This window comes from Prorops nasuta, unplaced genomic scaffold (genome assembly GCF_024137725.1).
Source record: "Prorops nasuta isolate Cenicafe-Biocafe unplaced genomic scaffold, Cenicafe_Pnas_1.2 PNAS00004, whole genome shotgun sequence".
Classification (NCBI taxonomy): domain Eukaryota; kingdom Metazoa; phylum Arthropoda; class Insecta; order Hymenoptera; family Bethylidae; genus Prorops; species Prorops nasuta.
Window position 1 is genome coordinate 1501694 of NW_027116801.1, and position 26326 is coordinate 1528019.

General features: G+C 41.6%; 1 protein-coding gene across 3 annotated transcripts; it reads right to left on the bottom strand.

The window, feature by feature from the left end:
• Nucleotides 1–963: 963 nt before the first annotated feature.
• Nucleotides 964–25281, bottom strand: Dop1R1 (Dopamine 1-like receptor 1). 3 transcript variants are annotated; one of them, XM_066725681.1, is made up of 7 exons: nucleotides 25201–25281; nucleotides 5209–5278; nucleotides 3620–3929; nucleotides 2336–2480; nucleotides 1746–1849; nucleotides 1390–1672; nucleotides 964–1259 (listed from the first exon to the last, which is right to left on the bottom strand). In XM_066725681.1, the coding sequence occupies exons 1-7, from the start codon at nucleotides 25213–25215 to the stop codon at nucleotides 975–977; spliced, it is 1212 nt and encodes a 403-aa protein (XP_066581778.1). In that variant the 5' UTR covers nucleotides 25216–25281; the 3' UTR covers nucleotides 964–974. The 3 variants fall into 3 exon arrangements, with proteins under 3 accessions (XP_066581778.1, XP_066581779.1, XP_066581780.1); XM_066725682.1 differs by lacking the exons at nucleotides 5209–5278; nucleotides 25201–25281 and adding exons at nucleotides 15262–15450; nucleotides 15539–15639; XM_066725683.1 differs by lacking the exon at nucleotides 25201–25281 and having other exon boundaries at nucleotides 5213–5274.
• Nucleotides 25282–26326: the final 1045 nt, after the last annotated feature.

Genomic DNA, 26326 nt, shown 5'->3' on the forward strand with positions numbered 1-26326 from the left:
CGATAGAACGACGAAGGATACAACATGATTTGTAGACAAAACCATGTACCCTTTCCCCTATATCTTATTTCTTTCTCCCTATTCTGGTTAAATTATGCTTAAAGACGTTTCTTTTTGTTACACAATCATCTTTACATTTTGAAGCTTGCTATTGACATTGCTTTTTGTTATCATTGTTCTGCAAGGTCATATTTCTAAGCTCTACACGTCGGTACCTCACTATAGTCAAATATTTCATGTATGCTTTGTATGTGTGTGCGCGCGCGCGCGCTAGCGCCTGTACGTATGATTTTTAACGTCATGTCCAAGCTCTAATATAGTGTTTTTGGAATTGAATATGTGTTTAATAGATATGCCTCAGTTATGATTGTCTTGACATAATCTCGTCGTCAAAAGTCTCTTATTGTTTATTATTGATTGGACGTATTTGCATTCCACCTTTGTCAAAGCTCGCGCTCGTACAGCGATGTGCTCCACGAGCATTGACACATACACACACACACACATATATATATATATATATATATATATGTATATATATTCAGGTTGGAATAGCAAGAATATTTAACAATTGATATTAATCTTTATCTTCTATACCATCTCTTCTTCCCCATACTTTTCTCTATTTCATTTAAAGAATAAATCGTGTTGGTAGTTTGAAAAGCATAAATCTGTATGTTTATGAAAATAAGATTCATCTCGAATTTAGAATAAAGTGAACACGATCCTTTCGAGAGCTTTCATGATGTTTCAAGGCGAAAGGATATTGTAGTTACAGCTGCGAATGATTGAAAGTCTTGTTTTTGTTGTTGTTGTTGCTGTTGTCGCCGATGGTTTAGCTGCTACAAGGTGATGGGTGGTGGATGTGGACAAGCGAAGACTCGACTCAACTAGACTGGACTTTCCAACTGCACGATGGAAACAGTGGAGATGTGAGAAATTTCGTGGATGGCGTCGAGTCGAGTATTATTATATTATATGGCGCTGACAATGGTGTCTCGATGCCTTTGTGCCATGGCCCCGACATGGCAACTATCCGCACTGGATCTTGGACTGATATTGCACTCCACCATCGATCCATTGCGCTTTTGCACGACTACGGAACGAAACTCGCCGCACTCGCTGGTCGAGGGTTGATTACCTCGGGAACGGGCGCCCTTCGTCAGGATCCTCTTAAAAGCTTCGCGGAACTCTGTATTGAAGATACTGTATATGATCGGATTAAAGGCCGAATTACTGTAGCCAAACCACGTGAGTACCTGAAGCATAGAAGAAGAGTTTTCTGCTTAATTATATATATGTATGTATAGACAATGGGATTTAAATGGGGAGGGGGGGGGGGGGAGATTGATAAATTATCCTATAGTACGAATATATACGTATATATACCTGAAAAGCTCGAACCGATATGCAGGTTTTGCAGTAGGCTACAACGATGTTGACGCAGAAAAAGGGAACCCAGCACATCAAAAATACTCCCATGATGACGCCTACGGTAATAGCAGCCTTGTGATCTGACACGTGATAAGGACTCGTTGGCTTCGTTTTTGTTTGCGGTTTTGGTGGCTTGGCTCGACTACTCTTGGAACGAAAGCTTTTTGCCATTGAAGTATCTGGCAGTTTCGTTACCGCTCGTATGCTTTTTACATGCTTTTGCGCGTAGCAGTATAATCTGTAGTCAGGATAAAACCAAGTTAATCGAGTCGAGCAAAATAACATATGAAAGAATAAACGTGACAACTTGCCTGCAATATATTCCTATCATAACCAGACAGGGAACGTAAAAGGAGATGCAGGAGGAGACCACGGCGTAGGTCGGTGTGAGGTCCAGTGCGCACGTTGGATGGTCCTAAAATTAGGTCGATTCCATTTCTTTACAACCATCTCTCTCTCTTATCTCCTTCAAATCGATCAACGCTCTTTAATTCTGACTACTACGATCCGACGGACCCCATGCACTTTCTCCACTCTCCCACGTCCAAGGTAAACTTTTCAAATTCCATAAACAAACTCATTTGCATCTTTTTCTACAATTGGATCTTTCATAAAGACAGCTCTTGTTCCTACATTGATAACGTAATAATAAATCAATCACATTTTTATTCTCAGTGTTCTTCCGTCTACGTAAAGAAAATAATAATAACAATAAAAAAAGGAAACACAAGATAAAATTGCCTTTAATTAAGCGATATGACAATTCGTCATGTATGTACAAAGCTCATCAAAGTTAAGTAGAGGGTGCAGCGAGTAGCCCTGCGGAATGGGATATTCTCTGAACGGTATATTTAGGTACGCGGTGATAGTTCATGCGGGATTCTAGGATTAGTGTTTTTACCTCCTTCCCGTCATTGTAAACAACAGGCTGATCGGCTGATCTGTGAAGACCCAAACTGATCGGTACAAAAGAAATGAGACCAGCTAGCAGCCATACGCCAACGATACCGCCAACTGCGACTCTTCTGGTAACGAAACGGCCGTATCTGAAATGATTCAACTTTACAAACTGATGCTATACGTACTCTACTCTATCGATTATGAGAATCCAGGGAGAAACAATCCTGCGTCAATAAAAACGAATTTGCTGTATTAAGAGAGCGGTGCCTCGACGGCGGTATGGACGTGTCTTTATCTACTTGTGCAGTACTTATTACCCTCGAGACACTGCCGTGTCTCCTGATGGGAACGAACAATGGGAAGAATTTTATATTTTATATATCAACGGTTATACAAACATACAAGGTGTTTTGTTTGTTTATAAAAAGTGCGTCCTGCGGATAAGCATCTCCATATAGGTTAAAGATACTAGAAATTTTCATAAGAAATATATATGTATGACTTTTGATAAAAAATAAAATGCAAATTTGAATTTGCATTTAGGTGTGAGATATAAGCTGAGATATAGTTTCAAATTAAAAAATCTCGTAAAGGACTGGATAAAATGCAAAATTATAAGAAGGTTTTGGAAAGCTCTATTGAGGTCAACTAGAAAAGTATGCAATAATAAATATTGGTTTATCTTTTACAAACTTAGAGGGAGCTTCATAGTTTTAGAAATGTCATGAAATCTCTGTTCCCTGTACAACTGAAGTTTTTTTCTTATGGCAAATATTTCTTACGAAAATTTCTCGTATCTTTATACAGTTTTATCCAAAAATCGATAAAGAAACAGCTTGTATATAGAGTGATTGGTTGACCATAGCGTCCTAACTTATGGATTAGGAGAGTATGAAATTAATCGTAAGAAAAAACTCAGTGTACCATTTTAAGATCCATGCAACTACTTAAAGAAGAAATGATGAAGGATTAAAAATATCTGAATTGAGGACCGACGAGGCATCGATATAAGTCGCAGAAGCGTTTTAACAAAGTTTAACCAATAGGAGAAAATGTAGGGAGGATTGGCCAAGAGGACTTAGTGGTCCTATAGCCAATAAGAAGCTTTCGATTAAGCAATTTTTAAACCTCGAGGAGAAACTTTTCAATTAAAAGCTGAATTTGAAAAATGTCAAAGGAGCTTTTCTATCTTCCTAGTTAGGTATATATAACACTATTGCGGATAATCGGGGGTTGCAAACATCAGGTATTATTATATAACAGGGTGTATATATATATTACTAACCTGAGGGGATCTTTGATGTGGATGTACCGATCGAGGGAAATGGCGCAAAGGTTGAGAATAGAGGCAGTGCTGCACATAACGTCGAACGCGATCCAAGTGTCGCAGAATTGCGGTCCGAAGACCCAGTAGCCGAGAATGTCGTTTACTCCGGCAAAGGTCATCACCAGTCCACCCACGAAGAGATCGGCGATGGCCAGGGACGCCAGGAAGAGGTTTCCGATCCTCCTCAAACCGCGCTCCGTATAAATAGCCACGCAGACTAGAACGTTCCCAGCCACTGACAGGAAGATCAGAATCAGGATGAGGAAGCCTGTAATTCCCCAACGTCACCATGTGCGACCATGTTCAAACCAATCGGCATTCTGCTTCATCCAGTTCATCCTCCAATCTCACTCGAATCGTCTCTCGAAGATTTACTATTCTATATACATACATATGTACATATATGTATAGAAGCATATAATTTTTTTCTCCGTTCTTCCCTCGTTCGCTTCCGTTGTTCGCGCGAGCAATATTTATACCTACATAGTGCAGAGTATATGTATGCATGTATAATACGTATATATATATATATATATGTGCTGGAAAGTGGAGACTCGAGTTTCTAGAATTTAATGTCGGAAACGTTTCGCGCATAAGCCGCTAGAGCTGTAGAGGCATTAGCAGTGACAGGAAGTCATCCTAGCGATAAAATCACCGCTATTTTCACTAGAATTATCAGTATTGTGTAGCAGTAACACAGTTGACCGATACACATTCTCCGTTTTGCCCGCGTGTGTACCTTATTAATATATATATATATATATATACATGTATTATGTATACGTATATGTACATATAATATACAAGGGGGAGATACGCGTGAGTGTGTATTTTTTGAAATGCTACATCGATAAAGCGATTAATTTGTTTCAATCTAAAAATACAAATTTAAATCGTATACTTTATCGTGGCAGGTAGATTGTCCTGCACTGTCATTACTAATGCGGTTAAAACAGTCTTGCGACGGCTTTGTATATACAGACTAGCTGACCTCGCGTCGGAAACATCTGGTTTCCTCCACCACACTGATGCATCAACTATATAGTATTACTGCAGTATCATGGTTAAATCTGCTTAGAACGCAATCAAGAGAACGCTATGGATTCACCTAGAGGGAAGAACTTGAGCGCTAATTCAATAATTATATCTGTATATATATGTATGTATACATGTATATAATATATGTATATCATAATGTATCACTCGATAAAGAAATATTCAGAAACGAAAGAAAAAGCTTGATCCGTATAAGGGAAAGTACTGGAGGAGTGGGGAATAATCGGGAATATTGCTTAAAGGGAGGGACCGACGAAAGTTGTTTCTATATAATGGGAGAGAGCAATAGCATAAAGAAAATAAGGTATAACACAGTCGAGTTGAACTTAATGTTGAAGTAATTTAAAGCAAAGTAAGCAAACGGAAAGCAAGAAAAGGAAACGATGAAAGCTGTGCTAGATCTAGTCGAGGAGTTTGGAGAAATTGCTCCCTCGGGAGGCTGTCTTCGAGGGGCGAGTCGCGCGATCGATCAAATAGAAAGTTTAGCGAACCAACTAGAAGCACCGACAGCAGCGAGAAAGCATCTTCAGGCAGATCTTCTTCCCCGTCTGTCAAGTTACTCTGTAAAGAGACAGTTCCATGAATAAGCCAAACATTATATGTATATCTATATGCAGATACATATAAGTACATACATACATGCATATAATATATATATACATGTATGTATGTATGCATGAACGTAATGCGTCATTAGAAAAGAAACTTCATATATATATATATATGTAGCTTGGAGGGTAACGATACCACCGAGACTCAACTCGGTTACGTTTAAACTTAATTTAAAGCTTACATTATTTACATCGTCAAGAGCACCAAGCCAAAATTCTACAGTATCTATATACATAAGTGCAGGAAAACACAAACAAAAAGTAACAATAAAATGTGTTGGAAAATTTTTAAACCACCCCCCCCCCCTCTACACCCTTTTACTATAGCTCTTTTATTCTCTTGTTGTTCAAGCTTCGTTAACGCGCAACACTGACAAAATAAAAGCTTAAATCGCACAATGAACGGGCAAGTTGGAGAGAGCGAAAATGTGCATGCTATATATTTTATACTCTCTCGCAAACACACGTGTGTGTGTGTGCGTGTGTCTACGCGCAAACGACATTTCTCTGTGGAAATAAATCATGCGTGCATTGTGTGGCTAAAATTTTACAGCTATTTGGTTTTTATCACTGTACAGGTACATGTTAAATGTTCCAATTAAAAGAGGCGAATGATCGAAGAGGCGAAAATTTCAGGTTCTTGGATGTTTTACGATGCTAAGAGCAGAGAGCGTACGTTCGAGTATCGGGAGACTCCGCGGTCGGTATAAATAAGAGTCTATAGCGCCTGGATAGTAAAAGTAAGCTACGCGTGAGGGACTCATCGAGTATTAGTAGCGTAGTATACACTTTTCCTCATTATTAATGCAAGTAACCACAGAGGTGACGCTACTTATTCCTTCTGCAAAATGTACGGAAAGCGTAATCTTCGTCCTTTATCATTTATCGTTTGGAGCCAATATCCATGATAGCGGAACCTCGCGTATTGCTTACAAATCTTGATCTTAATGTATCAACGTTGATCGATCATTGCTCCTGCTGCTGTATTATGCTAACGAGAAGGGGCATAAGCTTTATAATGGTATAACTCAGGATGACGCAGCGTCGCGGTTAATTACAGGTCGTGTTCCATGAACATGAACATTATCGGTAATTAAAGTGATGGTTAACGTGGGAGGGGGTAAGGGGGCTGGAAGAGAGGGAGGGACGTTATTTAAATCGTTATTTTATATACATAGAAGGAAAGCTTATCGAGGAAAACAATAGGATTTCGAGTATTGTCGAGAGAGAAACTTGTGTACATATATATGTTGGTTTCTTCAGGCGATAATTGGACGCTCGTTGATACAGGAACGATGTGAACGAAGTAAGTTTAATTTAATTTATTGTCGAGCTGCAGCTATGTAATCTAAGCAAAGTTTGACAGATGGAAATTGAAATTTTCATTGCTCTCTCGAAATTAGTTGCATCGCGTAGCGTATGATTACAGGTCTATTACTGGAGGTTATTTTGGTTCTACTTCGGCACTATGGCGCACCTTGTACTCTGGCTTCGGCCGGGTAATGAGATATCGGGACTGCAGATATTTCGGAAGGGGTTTGTATGCGGAAAGAAGAAGGAACGAGGGTTTCAAGGGTAGTTGCAGTGGTGGTAGTGGTGGTGGGTGAAGGTGTGAGAGGGAGAGAGGTCCTCGAGGACGAGAAGGTGGGAACCACCGGAAATTGATTTTCTCCTGGTTCAATTTCTAAAAGTAAATGACACTCATCATGGAGCACCCTGCCTGTGCATGAATAACGATTATAACTGGACGCACAAAGGTGCAAAAACATCGAGTCGGCGATCTTTCCTTAATTTTCGAGTCCTTTCCGGGTACAGGGTGGAATTTCAAAATGTTGCCAAAAGAAAAGGGAGAAAACTAGATGAGGTTTTAAGCTATAAACGAAATGTCGTTCGATATATATATATATATATATATATATATCTATACCGCGGTACATCATAGATTGATTTTCTTCAGAATCGGTCAGCGTAAAAATAAGCGGCTTTCCGTGCCGTTTATTCGCGATCGCTGCACGCTTTATATCCGTGATAAAGGGAAGAAAAGTCATTCTGAAGCGGCCGGCAACAGCGGCTCTGAAGGGAACCACCACTGATAGATAAAGGCTTTCTCTTCAACCTCGTAGCTACAGCTCAAATCCAGCCATTCCTGCATCATACGTGCATGTATATATATATATATCGCTATTGCTATAATATATCATACACACTGCCATGCACGCTCGCGCCGGCAAAATCTGCATCTGGTTAAATATAGCCAAGCGAAAATCTCTCATGTAAAAATCATCTTTTCAAGAGCCATAGCTATTATGTGCTGTATATATAGGTCTTTATCGGACTATGATTTAAAACTCTTTTACAATGAGCTGTGCTACTCGAATGGTTCCACGCGCCTTTTATTACATTGAGAATCCTTGCATGCACATCAAAGTTATTTATCACTTTTCTGCATAATTTGTATATATATATATATATATATACACACACAGTTGAAGCAATCCATTTTAGAGTTAAAGGCACGCGAAAGTATATACGGGACGTAGGCAGACATTATTTGGAAGCACGAGGAGTTTTTTGTTTGTCGAAAGAGTCCTTTGAGGCGACGCGCGGCGATTTAGTTTTCAAAGGGTCATTCGAGAATAGTCGATAAAAGTGCGATGACGTATATAGGCGCGCGTCAAAAGCGTAACGCGTAACAGAGGCATTATTCAGGAGTGACAATTTTTCATTGGGAATCTCTCGGATCGATCGATCGCAGAGTTTTTTAGGTGAACAGTCGAAAACAGTCGATAAAACTGTCTGCAGTTGAAAAACTACATCGACGGGTCAGATTGTTTTGCCAGTAAAATTTCTGCTTTTGAAAAATTGCATCCTTTGGATATTTCATAGATATAGACATAGGTATACGTGTATAGGAGGCCCGCAGTGTTGTTCCTGCCGGCACCTGGCACACGGGCGGAGTAATGCCCGTACCGCATTCTACGCCATATAAAAGGAATCGGCTATGAATCTATGAAAAAAAAATTGCTTTTAAAATAACGAGACTGTTTTAGTGGGAAGCCGTGAACTTTGGCCTCCGTTGCCTCCTGACACCGTCGTCGCCTATTTCGCGATACTATCGCCAGCAAGACCATTATCCAGGCTCCACAATTACAGCTCGCAATTAAAATTTCAATCTCGCATCCGGCTGCATGCACTTTCATTCTCAATTTTTATTTCCCTCCGACATTACCCCACCTGCTTTCGTTCAATTAAAATCCTTAAGCAGACGCAAAATATTTTCGATAATAATACGCCCTGCGGTGATTTATTCAAATTTAATCTTGAATAAAAAATTAAATTAGTGCAAGTTCTCGCGGCGCCAATCCCTCCACAAGGGTGCTGCTTTTCTGCAGCTGCTTGGGTTAGGTTAGGTTCGAGCGAGCGAGACCTCGATTCGAGTCTTCGCAAGTTCCTAACTGACTCGACCGTTGACCGGTCGGTGTGTGTGGCGCCTTTTACTCGCTCGATATAGGGAGTAACGGAACGGGCAAGGGAGAAAGAATGTCAGGGCCAGACCAGCGCCAGTTGAAGGAGCTGGCGCCCCTGCGGAGTCTCTGGGCCCTCTCGAGGAAGTTGCTCCGATGGAAAACTGGAAAAGCTTAGTATCTTTGTGCCTCTCTCTCTCTCTCTCTCTCTCTCACTACTTTTCTCGAGGGATACAACACGGGAAACATCATATATGTTATATATAGAGTACCCGTGTATCTATATACATCAGCAAAAAGGACGAATTTCACGGGACTAGGGGGGCATGTGTACCATAACGTTTTCCCAAGAAAATTGAAATGCCTCGTCTTATCTATATATATATATATATATATATATATATAGAGAGAGAGAGAGAAAGAGAGAGAGATGTTCCATTGTTAGCTTTTACTAAAAGGCCCCAAGGGAAACTTATATATATAGCTCATCATTTTTCGCGTAAAGTCGTATTTTCCTCACGCACGTTCATTGCCCGATTGCGGGGCTTTATTTCTCGTCACGTTACACCTCTATATTTCCAACTAATGTAAGAGTATGACAGCACGATGAACGAGCTACGATTTATTTCAGCAGTGCGCGGCAACGGTCCAAACTTTTACGAGCTTCTTTCACCCCTATCTCCATTCTTACTTTTTCATCTCCACCGCGCTATTATTATCATTATCACCAGACTTATAATGCTACAATTACAAACTTCTCGCAACCTGCCAAAAGTTTCGAGCTTTAATTAAAACAATGTCGAATCTAAGTGTGCTTCTAATTTCTTTATTCCAACCGTTTTAAATTATTTTCTAGCGGGAGTCAGCTTGATGCTTTTTTTACGACTTTCCTAGCAGCGCCTCGGTAGAACAGTTTCAATTACAAGCTACGCCATTTACGCGAGTAAATAGATCTCTTTAGCATGCTGATAACACAATTGATAATAATAATCACAATAGATGGCTTTTATTAAGTTGCATGGCTAGTAATATATATACACTGCGGAGAAAGCGCCTTATTCCAGCACGTAAAATAAAAATGGCAAACGCTGGAGGATTTCAAGTAAATTAGGGATGAGATGATGAGAGGGTGGAGGGGGGGGGGGGGTTGGACAGAGTTTACGATTGACGCATTTGGTAGGTCGAATCACGTGGAAATGGAAAGGTCCAGTTGGGGAAGGGAGCAAAAGCTCTTGCTAATTAGGGCATCAACTGGCTCGTTTGTCACGGTAGACCATCATATTATGATGAACCGTGTAGCTTGTGGCATAATATCTCAACGAGAGGCGAGGTAGAGAGGGTGGGGGAGAGGTTTGTCAGAAGGGTTGCCTGTTGTACTGCCTACTTTGTCTACCTACCCTCATCCCATCCACGGCTACCAATCTAATTATACAAGATGGATAAGAAAAAAGCTGGAGAGGAAAAGCCGATGCACCGCAAATGGACACTCGTTGTGAAAAATTCCTCTTTCAAAGTGCTTCTTGAAAGCTTCTAAGAAAATACTTTTTTTCTCTCTCTCTCTCTCTCTCTCTCTCTATCTTTTTTTTTATTTTTTATTAAGTATAGACGAATTCCAACATCTCACCCCCATTCTCATTTTCCCCTCACTCTTAATTAACAAAGTTTCTCAATTCACAAAAAACTTCCGGACTGGAGAGCCACGTGAAACGTGAAACGTTTAAGAACCATCGACTCTCGTTGGAGTCCTCCGTATTGAGCCATGGAGCCACGGAGCCATCGACAAGGACAAAGATCATCCTATTATAACGAACAGGTTGAGAGAGTGATCCGTGTAAGTGGGATATGGCGATTGTGCGCGATTAGAGATGCTTGTGGGAAAGTTTCAAGTGACTTGGGGAAGGGGAGGGGGGTGGACTCTGACAGGACGTCAGGAGAATGAAAATTTCTCTCCAAACTGGCGCTGCTTCTTAAAAGCTTTCAGCCAAATAGCTCTTTCTCCTTTTTTTATTAAATACAAATGCATTCTTACATCTCGAGCCCTCTTTGTCTCATCCTCCCTTCGTCGTTAATTAGCAAAGTTTCTCAATGCACAAAGCATCGCCGGACTGGAAAGCCACGTGAAACATTCGAGAGCCATCAATTGGCTGGAATTCTGAAAATTCAACCATCGACAGGGACAAACGTCATCATTCCATTGTAATCAGTAGCTTGAGCGAATGATCCGAGTATTAGTTGGACATATATATATATAGGTATATATTGAAGAAGGTTGGAGAGGGGTGTGTGTGCAGTGGTAGCAGGGAGGGAGGCTTCGCGAGGAGAAGCAGAGTGCAAGGAATTAAGGCATATTGGTCGATATGCCAACGTCTCTTGCTCGCTAGCCACCGCACACCTCAGCTCTCTCTCTCTCTCTCTCTCTCTCTCTCTCTCTCTCGGGTCATATGCATGACCTAGGCCAACCTGTCGAGGTGACCACACACTTATCTTCCATCAACCCTATAGCATATATACACATATTATATAGGTACGTATATACATATACATATATAAAACATCATGTGTCCCACAACAACATTAATCAATCTCTTTTACCAAGCTATTTTCTCTCTGGTACACACACGAGACGCAACAATTAAAGCGTTCTTTATTCCTTATCAATGATTCTCCGTTTATTTTTAAAGGAGTATTAATTTCTGATCATAGTATGCATAGCATAGTTGGAAAAGTGAGGAGACAGTGCAGTGGAGAACAAGGCAAAGGCTCCTGATGAAATTTTCAAGCTGGCATCCAACAATAATGGGAGTTGTCGGAACTTTGAGAGAAGAGACCTTATCGTGATACAATATTCAAGTAACCACATCTTACCGATGCAGCGACTTCCGCTAATCATTGTTGCTTCCCGAAAAATTACTTTTTACACATTTCATCCATATTCCGCGCACACATGGATGCGCGCGCGCGCAATCCTTATTTATAGTACCAGTGGATTATATATACAATATAAAAATCTCCAATGACGCACGCTGCACTCTATAAATACTGCTGGAATTTATATTTATTTCTTATGTACTTACTACTTTTCGCGCGTTTATTTCTATATGCTGCAACATTGATTCGATTATATCGACTGCCGATGGGAGAGAGGGAGAGAGCAACTCTCGAATTGGAGATTAATCGAAGAATACACGTGACTTGGTAAAATTTTCATCATAATCGCTAAAGCGTTAGCTATAAAAAAAATTCACTTTTAATATAAACGTGGCCGTAAACAGGCTATCCGTGTTTAAAGCAGTAGCGTTTGTTTTCTTTTCGTAGCTTTACATAGAAAACGCCTTTATTGAACGTGAATACAGTTTTTATAGGTAGCTTGATCGAATTTTTAATTATATCTCGCGCGCGGTATGCCTATGCCACTCGTGCTTCTCACTCGCTTCGAAACTCTCTATCTCTCTCGCTCTCTATTTTCTATATACATGTATATATGGAGACACGAGTTAATGGCGAAACTGCCGGCATTAACCCATCCACCATGTTTTTCCTCGCCGTCATTTAAAACTAAAGAGCTATCGACTAGGCCCTTATTTTCATTTATATTTCAAAGAGTATAAACCTATTTTAAAAATACGTCATATAAATAGTTTCTCAGTGAAATATTAAATTAGCCAAGCTAATAATCTAACTAGAATCTACATGCTCCTCGCGTAATTGCTATTCCGATTTAACATTTTACTCGTGTTTGACAATGTGAATCAACGTTAATCATATATGATATATCATCGGGTAGGTCGTGTAAAACCTATATCCGATGACCATACATCAAAGACCTAATGCAGGTGCTCCAATGATTTATGCATATATGCAATTATCCTTGGCTCCATCTTAATTCTTTTCGCATCGTTTTATTGTCCTTCCGCTGAAGAGGAACAACGCAAGTTTTATCCAAGTTGACGTTTCACGGAACTTCCGGTCAAGCCTCGCAATAGCCAAGCTCTAATTCCCCAGAATAATACAAGAGCGCACGTCCATGAGAATGTAGTGTACTCCGTACCGCATATATAGCATTTCTATTGTAAATTTCATTCTGCCGTAAAAGAAAATTTATACTTTTCGATCGCGTGTGAAAATACTACAAATATCTTCCTCCTCCTCCGTCTTACCGTCGTTTTCCTCCTCCTCCTCCGGTGCGAGGAAAATACAGACAAAGAGGGATTGTAAAAATTTTCAATCTCCTTGCTACAGGTAATAGCATTTCTTTTTATAGCTACCTTCCGATCCTTCTTTATCAATTATTCTGCCAGATAAACATATTTTATGGTAATCCGAGTAACATATACATATATATATATATATATATATATATATGTAACGGCACAAGAAATCCAAGAAAATATTGTAACGATAAGATTTACGATATATCCGGCCTTGAGATATCTTCCAAGAGTTTAATTCCTACAATCTGATCAAAGATATCCTCCGCACGGTTGCAGGATCATAATTTCCCTAACTATAGAGTTTTATCTCTGCGCATGGTTTTCCTTCCTTCTCCCCTTTGGCCTTCTCGGCAGACTCGATGAAGGTAGAGATAGGCCCATGCCTATATGGCCTATCTCTGATTGGGCCGATTGAGTTGGACGCACAGTCACCCTCCTGTCTTTTTTCTCTTTTTTTTTCACCTCGTGTCAGGCTGCTTAATCGCTCTCGCACCTTTCTTAGGCCATATATCCAAACAGCACACGTTATTTCATCCGTATACAACGCCAACAATTCAATCGAGCCTTTATTCCCACAGTTCGTTATATATATACACGTTACTACACCTACGTATGCAAAAAACTTTACTTGATATACATTTTTCTTAAAAGCGAAATGTCTTATTCCTACCCTTTCTTTTTCATTATTCACCAACATCAGATAAAGCTGTTTACTCCTTCCACGCTTTTACTCCGGAGAGTATTTTTTCTACATTTTTTTCAGCATCAACAATCCGATAAAAAGAGTTTAATTAACGATTCGTTATATCCGTTAATGCAAAACGTAGGATTATAAAATTTTTGCCTACGTCTTATACCGGTAACACACATTGTCTTTTAACCTCACTTCCATTTTTCAAAAGTTTTTGCTCAACTACGCAAATAAAGCTTCACGCCCTCGAGTCATCTTTTTTCCAGCCAAATTCAACAAATCTCAGATTTTTTGCTAAGCATGGTAGAATCTGCTTTTATTAAAGCGCATAAAAGCATCGTAAACCGGAGCGAAGTTTCCCTTCGAATTTAATCGAGCTTCAGAACGCTGTCGGAGTCGGAGCGTCCTTTCCTCACCCACTTGGCCACCACTACCACCATCCATCCACCCTTACCGCTCTTCTCCTCCTTTCTTTTCGATTTACTTCAATTTTTCATCTTTCTCTCTCTCTCTCTCTCTCTCTCTCTCTCTCTCTCTCTTTCTGTCTCATTTTCCCTTTAGACCACAGATCAAAAAGACATTAAACGCTGTGTTGTGTTGTGTGTCCTTTCGCGCCCGTTTCTGCACTCTCTGCAGGACTATAACAAAAAGAACCATCTGGCATTGTCGACCTAACGACGTGTGATGGTCGTTATCACTTTGGCTTCGATCATAATTGAAGTTCCTTTGACTCTTGCACCAACACAAACACAGTATACGTATATAGGAAATTCACAGGAGACAGGAGGTTATACGTTACATATATATTATTCTTTCCAAAGTTTACGATTGATTAGTACTCATCGATTTGCGATATTTGATATTGCATTGCACATTCATTATACACGCGTGTGTGTTAAAGCAGCTTAAGCAGTACATTTATATTGTATAGTCGAAATAGGCGGACGGATTACAAAAAGAGTTGTTGTTGTTCAAAGCTTTCCGATATAACGTTCACTCGTGTGTATACTGTGTACAGTGCAAGTGTATATACTACTATACTGCATTGTTGATGTTTCCGGCGTAGATTTATCGGGCTAGGTGCCACCTACTGGGAATAAAGCGAACTTTTTGAAAGACGCATTAGCTGCACTAATACACAGGTGACGCGTCCTCGCGTCGTCGCTCGTTAAAATTGACAAATTCGTAAGGTAGTTGGTAGTTCCGTTGAGGGGCAGAGTATTTCGAATATGCAGGTGTATGTACACAGTGCAGTATAAGTAGACTGTGCTGCCTGGTGGTAGTAGAACGGTAGAACGGCTCAATCTCGTCTAACGCTTGCGGTTTACCCCAGATACGCACGATCGGTTAATTGCATCTAAATTGGAATACTCCGAAGACGCGCGCCGTACGGCGGCGATCCCCGAACATGGCCGAACGGTGAACATGACCGACACCGTCCCTCATTACCTGTATTCCACAGGGATCCGTTAATTAAATCAATTTGCATATTGTACGAATCTGTTGGAAAAACGTCGAGTGACAATGATGAATGGTTACTTGTTTAGTATATGCATGTATACGTTACGTAGCAGAGAAATGGTGCGTTATTCCAGCTTCCTCGCTCTCCGTCGCAAAGTCCCCCTTATTCCAAGCTTTACCGCACCCTTATCATTATTTGGAAAATCTCTATTTATCCGCAGCGTGTTACGCCTCTAAAGCCTGTCAGTAGTCATGCAGACGCAAATAAGAAATCGTACATGTGTATACACATAACCTACAAGTGGAAACGTAGGCCATAGTAAAATAACCTCTATAATAAGGAAAGTTTGGACACCACGGTAGGGCTCTATGTACGTATATACCTAAGACTGTCCGGATAAGACGGGTAAGATAAATGTACGGTTACGGCAAGAAATAAGAGTCTCTTACGGCCGAGTGACGTACGCGTGACGTTTGATCGAGAGGATTTATACCGACATCTAGCGTGAAATCTCCTCTCTCGTACGAATAAGCTATTCACGGAGTAGGAGTGGGGGTGATGGCTGGCTGCCTCGTGTTTCAACAAAGAAACCTTTCCATTGAGATTATATTGCATTGCTTTTTATGAAAATCGATAATAACAATAATAGTGAAGGAATTTCGTTTGAACGAAATTGCACTGGCTCGTCTGATAGCACCCTTGGTGCAATTCAATCAAATGCGTTATTTTTCCCTTCTCCCCTGGCAGCATGCGATATCTCGGGACTATCCCGAGGCCACGTCAGCAACGCCAACAACTCCTCGCTTGTTTATCTAGTAATCTAGCTGTAGAGCGATCATGGCACGTAGCCTAAGCGTATCACCCTTAAAGCAACAGCCTGTTTCATTCGACCTTTCATTTCCGATGCCAGTGCGTGGTGAGTACTGGTGATGAGAAAGAAGGTTAGACTGCTTAAACTACTGTATGAGAATGATAGGGAGGAAGGGGCAGGACGCGGCAAGCAGGACGGCCAGTCGTCAATGACGCTCGCTGGCCAAATATACTCTCATAAAATAAGATTTCATTCTCAGGAAGGATCGAATCCTATACACATAAATACGGCTATACCTTACATATACGTGTCTACAATGCACAACGCGTTCAGACATTTATTTCTCTAACGGTGCAAGTCATATAAATATATATACGTATAGGCAAGAAATTGCTATGCCGACTGGTATATCCAATTTTAGATATAGCCAAGGTAGAAACTCCCCTACGACCAGCTCTCAATTAAGGAAAATATGAAGGATTAAAAAATTTTTAATTCCATGCAGTCTCACCATTAGTCAACGGATTTTCTAGCGCGCGATACTTGGTTAAAATGTTCCAATTAAACAACTTTTTCTTTCTTTTAATAATTTAGAGTGTAATTATACGTATTAAGGTAAAAATGGGGTGCTTGTCTTTAAATTGTTCGCACAAGGTTAAACGCGTTGTACGTGTAAATGTGCGGGACATGTAGCGTGTAGCAGCGCAACTCCCACAGCGAAATGTCTAATAGTCCCCCTCCATCTCCTCCCCCCTTATTGGTTCGCTCTTACGAGTTTCGAGTTTTCGTCTCTCGTTCAGTATCGAGTTCCGGGCTAATCTCCGGCAGCGCGATGGTTCGTTCAATGACGAAAAGTTCAAATAGAAAATTGCTCCTTTTGCCGGAAACTCTCCTCTTCTTCGACTTTCAAAAGTCTAATTTGAACAAGTCTTAGGCCATGCTTTATACGTCGGTACCTCTTCGAAGCAACAATTACTTATGAATTCACAATAATAAAGCATAAACATATATATATATATATATATTCGTTTGTTTCGAGCAGAGAGAAGAAACTTATAGAGACATAGACGGATTACCAATAAAGCGATGCATTATGCAGGTGTTTCGGATACAATAACGGATGTACAATGTACACACACCATATATACATTGACGTATCATGCATTTTTCTTTTATAAAGCAAAAAAATGCGTTTACTCGTGGCAAGGAGAAAAGAGCAAGCCTTATAAAATTATGATTGTGGCCGACGCCACACGCGCTTTTTCCCCTTTATATAGATAGACATCCTGCTTTTCATGTTTTTTCCCTCGAACGACGACGACGACAACGACCAAGACCAAGTAGAAGAAGAAATATACTGAAACTTTACAAGAGTTACTCAAGAGAGCCTCCCTTCGCGATCCCGCTGTCCCCTGTGTCTCCTGTCTCTCCCGATATATATATACACATATATACAGGGTGTTCCTGAAATTGTGCTACGACCGAGCGAGAGGGCGTAATTCTACCGACAAAAACAAACGAAAAATCTTGCAGGAAATTTTTCCACAGGACTGTTCGTTTCTCGAAGAAAATAACTTTGGAATTTACCCGAGTGCGCGCGCGCACTTGTACGACCCGTGCGGTTCATTACCACTGAATATTCTCGAGCGCGCCTCACCCTCCTTTAAATTAATATGCATATGCAAGAACAACGTTGATTACGAGTAACACCTCGAGATAACCGTTGCGTTATCTAACCTGCTGTTGTTTTGGCCTGAAATTAGTTCTATACGGATCTTAATGCCTTGTAATTCTCATAATATCGTAACATTGATACTAACGATAACTGGTCGTCGGTACACTATGTATATATACGTGTATGTGCAGGGACTAACTTCGAGCAATACAATTATAACCGTAATAACCCGAAAAAGCGAGAAACAGAAAAATATACGAGAACAGCCTTCACCATCGGACAGATACGACGAACGAGCTAGTGCACGTGTACTCCACGCGAATATTCCAATTTAGCGTAGTTTCGCAGAGAAAATAAACTCCTCTAATGGGTAATTTTTCTTTTATATTTTTTATCGAATTTATATGCGAGGCGAATTCCTATTGCCCGTTATATGCATTATGCAACCTCCTTCATTCTCCCGCCTCTTATCGTATTCTCTCGAATTTCGTGCACGCGTGCCTATATAGATTCTAGAAAATACTTGCGTCTCGTCCGTGCGTGCCTCACTTTTACTACTTATTGGCTCTTTGCGCGGGATTCTTCATTCACGGTCTTCCGATATGGTTCTCATACAGTCTTTTACCACATGCTCTAATACACTCCGAAACGTTAATGAGCTTTTTAACGAGTTTTATAATAAAATGGAGGAATCGCTACTGCACACAACGTATATATATGTGTACACAGAGGGTTCTCGATTTTGCTGCCTCTTATTACAATATCAAATGTAGCGCATGCGTGCATAAAATATATATATATATATACTATGTAAAATGTACTTTGAAGCATTAATGAGGTAAGTATTTAAAAGTTTCTTTTCAAACAGTTAGGAGGCAACTTGTCAAAGTGATAGGAGGATAAGAAATTGTACAAACTCGAGGATATCGTGTTGTTTTATTAGCTGGCTTAATTAGGTACGAGTCAGCGGAATAAGGAGGACGATTGGCAACATTGGCATGGAAGCAGATAGACTAGGGAGGAATGATGCTACCGAAGGAATGGTAATCGCGAGTGGTCTGGAGTCCCCTTCGCAATACTTTGCACGTCCCCATCTTTACTGCCATTGGCTCAGGGACCATCGGAAAACGATTAAATCATGCGCCAACAAAAGTATATGTACCGCGCACGGTGTAACTTTACCAGAGGACTTTTTTATTATTATTGTAAAGACTTTTGAAAGATATTATCCTAAGGCGCGCGTATTCTCTCAACGAGCGAGTAGGGACTGTATTAGGAACTGTGGGGATTGTGTGGGGAGGGGGAGCAGATATAAGTACTTTATCCCCCCCTCCCCCTTCTCTAAGTCATTCAGTCGATCCCTCAAAGTTTAATAAACCGAGAGAATTAGGTTTTTACGTTTTTTATCGAGGAAACTATTTTTTACGCCCTTTTCTCGTATATAGATCGACTTAAAATTTCAACGACGAGGATAAATTAGGATCCAACGCGTATCGTCGAGTGAGAGCCAAGCTACGTATAGGTAAAACTAGCATGCGGTACATCCTCTCCGCGAAATCGAATGCTAATTAGATTAAGATGCAAATTTCTCGCTTTCGTTCGTGCCACTTGGCGAAGATGATTACGCTTCATGCAGAGACTCGTATAAATAAAATAATTCATCGATTTATGGCCATTTTCCCTTCCTCCGTCATTTCCCTGCGCACGTTTCTCTCCTGGCATCGTTTCACCCAGTGAAAAATACATGTATATATATATATATATATATATATATGCCTTATCCACTCGAGCTATAATAATTTATATAGATTATACAGATGCTCCAACTATTAGGGAGCAAGCCGATCGGACGGTGAAACTGAAAACTTTTACTACTACACGTGCACGCTTTACGATCTCGACATTCCACGTTTCCACACCTTCCCACTGCGCTTTTTATCTTTTCAACAGTTTCGCTATTCCACCTGCCACCTACCAAGCGCTATATACTTATCATAGAGTAGCGGTCGTTCGACACTCTCTAATCCAAGTGCGCGTAACAATTTAAAAAAAAAAAAAAAAAAAAGGTAATCCTCCTGCACCCTCGCCTCTCATTTCTTCCACCTCGTTTTCGCGAATCTCTATAATCGTTCTTTGCACACTTCGTAGTGTATAGTTTGGTAGGTGCAAGGGTGGGGGAAAGTAGGTGCTTCGAAACTCGAGAGACACGGCGTAAAGCAAAAATAGCAATTTCATCAGTTTGATCGAATCCATTGAAATTTACGGGAAATTTGGAATATCGCTTTGAAAGGCAGCAATAAAAATTGTACCTTTCCGTATCTTTTTTCACGGGTCATCGAGTACCAATCAGGATAAATGGGATTTAATAAAGGTTTCCTTTATTTCTCCTCGTTGTTCTTCGCTCTCATCGCTGTGTCTGTACTTTTTAGCACGGAAATTTGTTTTTCACTTCCATTCCCCTATTCCCTCCGTTCGCGGCTTCCCTATCTTATACCCATTATCGCCAATATCCAGCATTCCAATTCACCCCCCCCCCCCCTCCCCCTCGCCTTATTCCCCTATATAGCTCTTACTACTTTTCCTACGGCATCGTCAAGCTGCCTAGACAGAATTTTTTGCTGCCAAAGCAAAGATACCCTCGTGTACCTTTGCCACTTTACCCTCCACCGTGCAATTAACCGTGCCATAATCTGGATTTCATTCTAAATTTGTTGCTGGAATTGAAATTGAATTTGGAATTAGGCTCGATGAAAGGCCAATAAGCTATCGCGTCTGTCAGTTATATATATAAATTTTGTTCTCTCTTTCTCTCCCTGCAGTCCCGAGTCCAATAACATTGAATTTTCCCGAAATGGCTAATAATCGTATCGCAAAGCATATGGAAGAACGCTTTCACAGTTCGATATTTCCATTTGATTGGAAAATATAACGATGTGATGACGAGAGAAAGGGTTTCTCTCTCTCTCTCTTGCTCTCTTTGTACACGTGTGCACACTGCAGGAACGCGAGCTTCGAGCGTGACCAAACGAGAGAGAAAGAGAGAGAGACGTCGAAAAGTGGTCGTAGCGCACGTCCATAGATTTCACCCTTTTGTTTTTTTTCTTCTTTCACTACTCGTCCCTCCATTTGTTTAGATTTTTTCTACTCGTCCGGTACATTCGCTCCTCGGAATGCCAATCGACGGCGTTCGCTAATGTATATACCCGTCGAAGCGGAAAGAGCAATATTTTTCCAGCGGCAAATTGTATTTTCCCGTTTTTCCTTCGGGCCGTCTTTAACAGCGGAGCTTAATCCCATCGACCTAATGGAAATATCGCATCTCTTGATATCGGTTACCCAGCTCTTAATTGTTATGATCCAATAATTCCATATTTAATAGGATTTCTCGTTATACCGAAATTCGAGCTTTTTCACACTAATTGCGGAAAGCTCGGGGCAGGCGCAAACTCCTATCCGAAAGCTGCAGCAGTTTTGATCATGACGAATGCTCGTTGAAACTCTTCGATAGAGAGTCAGAGGTAGTTATTATTGTTACAAGTATCCCAATTGCATCCTTTGGAAATTCTCTTTCTCATTTAACGTGAAATACAGTTAAGTCGAGCTTCGAGAGCTGTATTTTCGATATTATTTCAGAGACGTATAAAGTATTTGGATATTGGCACGTATTCCCTATACATATATATCTAGTATATATATGTATATATTGGAAAGAAAGGCAGGCAAAGAGTAGGTATATAGAGAGTGGCAGGCAGCAAGAGGCCGCGCGCGCGATTCGAGCAACTCGGCGGCGCCTCGGCTCGCTATTAAAGGATGTTATGCCGTTTATAGGTCAATATCGATTATGTTTTGTTGAGACTCGGGTTAGAGAGATTTCAGCTGTACAAGCTGCTGCTACACGTACTACTTTTACTATCATCACTGCACTCTGCACACTCCTTCCTTATTCCGATACTCACTACCATTGCTCCATTGTTATATCGCACTTTCGCCACGGTTAATCTTAATTAGAGCAACGCGTAAAAATTCCTCTTGCAACATTCTTTTAAAACCTTCATTCTTGGCGGCGAAGCTTCCGATCGATTAATGATAAGTGGTGCATGTTACCTATATATATATATATATATGGGTGAAGAAGGAAAAATTCTGAAATTACGCAATTCTCCTATGAAATCTGGCAAAAAGACAGCGATTGAATTTGGCATAATTGAATTTGGTTTTCTTGTTAGTACGGTATGTACAGTTTGGATCCGTTGGTCGGATGAATTAAGCCGCCGCGCGCAACAGGCGCAAGCTTGTTAAAAGCAGCTTCAGGATCTCTTCCCTCTTGCCTGGCTCGACGTTCCTCACACTCGCACATGTACTCTATACATGCTATTCACTGTGTATATACTGTGTTGCTACTCCTGTTGATGCTGCTGCCACTGCCTCTGTGTCCGTATAATCTACGCGATATACTGTGCGCAACAATACAACAATGTGTACCTGTGTTACATATGTACTAGAATTGTACATGTACTGCAGAGCGAACCTCTCATTATTACTCTCTTATCCTTCTCATTCTTCGTGCTTATACCCCCCCCCCCTCTCTCTCTCTCTCTCTCTCTCTCTCTCTCTCTCTCTCGCTATGCATATGCTATGTCAGTGTATACTTGTATAATCTATACAAAATTAGCATTTAATTCCTATCAAGTCGAGAAACGTAGACAGAGATTGTTATTTTAAACTGAGAAATCTAGTTGCTGTACAAATTAAGTACGTGTAACCGTATTCACTGAAATGTGTCATTCTATATATAAGGATAAGTCGATTCTTATGAATTATCCAAAAACTTTTCTCCTTTTTCAATGTTGAATTAAAGAATTGTAATATTTATATGAATTCTTGGTTTTTATATTAACAGAGATTAAATATACACCCGGTATGTGTACATTAGAATTTTTAATCTCTTCCTATTAGTTTTTGGTTCATCCCTCTCTCTTTACGTATCTCTATGCAGCAAATACAGCTTACCCTCGTCCTAGTACCAGCCAATGACCTAGGACTAGCAAATACATCGACGTTGCTATTTACATAAATATATATATACATATATATGTGCATGTATATCATACCAGGTGTGAGAGATTAATTCCTATCAATCTAAAGCCTCCAATTACAACAAGGAATTCTGCAGAGAAAATTCGTAAAAAACCTTTTTAACTAGATAAAATATTCTTCGATTCCAACCATTCTATATTCGCTAACGAATGCATCCACTCGATAAAGCAGTGTCATCGGAGGTTGTTTAATTAAGACGCATCGATAATTATATAGGATATGTTCAGTTTTTAATAACGTTTTCATTATATAAGGCAGAGAAAAATAGAAATTTAATAAAAAAGTCATCCTCTGAATTCAGCTGGTACATACTCCCAAATTCGTCACTCACCCGTTACAACATACATAAAAGATGTACAGTACCATCCTGCTACAAATTAGGAGGTTATATTACGGTTGAAACATTAGCCTCGTGATTCGAATAATTTCTACTCGCGAACATCGTGTTCTCCAGTCTACGCCGTGTACCGCAGAGTGCACGCATTAACATATGTCGCGGTGTCTCTTTATAAGTATGCATGCATATATACGTAAGTACGAGGAAATTGAACGATTCGCCGAGACGCATGACCGTGGCGTGGTCGTGTGTGTGTGTGCGTGGGCCCGCTCCTCCTTGTGGTTAACTTGTGCAAAAGTTGGATTGGAGGAGCGCCTGTGTGTGGAGGCAGTAGAAATAGCGGAGCTACCAGAGACCAGCAGACCAGCCGGACTACCCGCTACATCGTTCCTTGTTCCTGGAGGGGGGGGGGGGGGGATGGGGGTCGCACGGTCGCACCGCGCCAAGCCAAGCCGACTGCCCGGCTGCCCGGCTTAGCCGGCGCTACGGAAGTCGCTTTGCGTGCAATCACCGTCTAAACGGATAATCTATTAAATGGCGTTACAAGTCGTTTGCAAAATGGCGACTGCATCGATCCTGCTACACCTTACACCCTTCCTGTGTACTACCACCGCAACGTTTCAAACTTGAGACTCATCGGAGGTACGTGTACCTACGTGTATGCACATAGCTTGGAAGATTTATTTTTTTAAACCCAACAATTTTCTACCCTCGAGAAAATGGACGAAAAATTGAGGAAACGGTTCGGGGGCTCGAGGCTTCGCTCCAATTTCCTACAAGTTTCTCCTATTCGAGATGACAATTTTGGCGCGTTAAAGTCCACAAAGTTTTGACTGCGCTCCTTAAGATTTCACTTGAGCGTGAAATTCGAGTGAGCCAGAAGATGGAAGTAGCGAGACAGGGGGAGGGGCAGGGAGGGATGGCAAACTTTTCTACAGTCCTGCACGAGAGACGAGAGATGAGAAGCGGAAATTTCGATGGCAAGCACGAAGCAATATATATATATGTGTGTGTGTGTGTGTGTATGTGCGTGTAAGAAAACGTATTTACCACGCGTCTCGCGCTTTTTACAGTTTCTCTCTCTTTTGCTGCGGATTTCCCAGAGACAGTTCTGAAGAGCGCGTATGCACACATCGCGACTGCTACGAGTGCTGTTATATTTGCTCAAGGGGGGGGGGGGGGGCGTGCATCAGCTTTTCCTCCGTCGACAAGTCGAGTATAGGAAAATAGGCCCCCGAACACACCAAATCACTCTGCTCCTCTTCGAACCGAGGCAGTTGGATAAATTCCTGCTAATAAGTAAATACAACTTTTCCACAATGGAAAGTGCGTCTCATCCCTCAGTGGAAAGAAAGCAGCAAGCTTTCTCTCGATCCACTGCCGTGCAGGGAGCACTGTCGCCAGTGCTTTGCCTCCCGTGACTACTCTCGGGCCTTACTTATCCCTCCTTGCCCATTTCCTCTCTCAGCTTTTCAAAACACTCGCGGACACTTGGAAAGAGAAAGAGAGCTTCGTTTGGCATTAACGGCGGCACTTTGGCGCTTTACTCGAAGCACACACACTTTTCGCTGTCCCATTACGCCCCGCGTACGAAGGCCAAACCGCGGCGCGACCGTTGAAATAAATAATCGCACCAATCCCCCCCCCCTCCATGCAATCCACCACCAACACTACTTTTTCCTCTATTACCGAACATTCCCAACCTTCCAGTATACCTGTTGCGGTGACATTTTCTCCAATCTCTTATTATACACACAGCCGCGTATCCTCCGTTCTTAAAAACTGGAAACTCGCTCTTTGCTTCTTCGCCCGCATTTCTTATACTTAAAAGGCTTTATACGAGAGACGACAAATTTCAGTGAGAAATATACATTAATGCGATGCAAAGTGATACAATAGGGAAAGGGATTATAGAGACTGTTCGAAAGGTGGGGGTTGAGGCAAAGGGTAAATTCGTGCAGTAAATAGAGGAGGGGGAGGGAAACATTTGCGTGCATCGGTCATCCTGATCGAGGGGGGAGGAGGGGGTGGCCATTGCTACACAGAGGGAATCAGTGCGAGAGAGAGAGAGAGAGAGAGAGAGAAGCGTCTAAGGAAGAAATCGAGTAGATTGGTGGTTCTCACCTGGGGTAAAATCATGACGTGCGGCAGCTGGCGCGCCTCGCCGCGCACTGACTGACTCCTTCCTTCCTTCCGCACCCCCGAGAGCCCGGCACAGCCCGCAGCCCGCGTGCGAGAGAACCCTCCAACCCCTGCCTCCTCGCCCCCTCGCCCTCCCTGCCACTGCCACTGCCACAACCAACTATCAGCGCGCCGCGCAGCACACAGCCTTCCCCTCCTTCCTCCCCCTCCACCATCCAACCCCCAACAACCCCTAACTAAGAGCAAACCCCACCGCTATTCCATCCACTTCTGTCCTCTCACTCCTCCTCTTCCTCCTCCTCCTCCTTTACCAATCCACCTCTATCTATCCATATCCCTCTCCCCACCCCCCTCCCGTTATTTCTCCGCTACCACCACCACTACCACTACCCTCCGACTGACTCTCTCTCCAGCATCCACCAACCAACCAAGCCTGCTGCAAATCGCCACCCTACCACCCCCCACCCACTCACCCTCCTATCCATCCAACCATCCATCCATCCATCCATCTATCCTTCCTCCTTTCTCTAGCCGAAAATAAGAGAACGTGCTACATACATATACACACGTACATTATACACCACGCACTTTTCCATCTGCGTCGAAATAGTTGGCACACAGAACCACGAATTGAAAACAAATTTCTTTCTCGAATTTCTCAAGCTCTTCGCAAAACGCTCGCTGCTCGTTCAACTCGAAAATCGTTATTTATGTGTGATCGAAATAGCTTCGTTTGTCGATTCACTATGCAAATTGTCGAAATGGACACGATGTATGCACTAACTGCTGAATTACTTCCAGGTATCCTATTGGTCCTTTAACTCCCGCAACAGCTGCCAAACTCCCACATGAACAGTCTATATACCACAGGGCACTCTGGCAGATATTCCCTCTTTGCCATTTGCTGCCCCTCCCTCCCCCCCCCCTCCTCGTTCTCCCTCACTTTCTCACTTTCAACCTGCACACACGAGAATCTCCGTTGCCCCGGAGGCGCGTTTTTCGCATGCAGCTTAAAAATCCTCGTGGCAAAGGAAGAAAAAAGCTGTGCAGTGCAGCTTTAAAACACGCTATTAAATTCTTAGCACGATGCTGTGATATCTGGCCGCGC

Bases quoted from the DNA above. Each gene is read 5' to 3' on its own strand.
- Dop1R1 (XM_066725681.1), bottom strand. The intron at 1,673-1,745 runs GCAAGTTGTCAC...TCCTGACTACAG, and splicing joins ATGATAGGAATATATTGCAG to ATTATACTGCTACGCGCAAA. The intron at 1,260-1,389 runs GTATATATACGT...TCTATGCTTCAG, and splicing joins TATCGGTTCGAGCTTTTCAG to GTACTCACGTGGTTTGGCTA.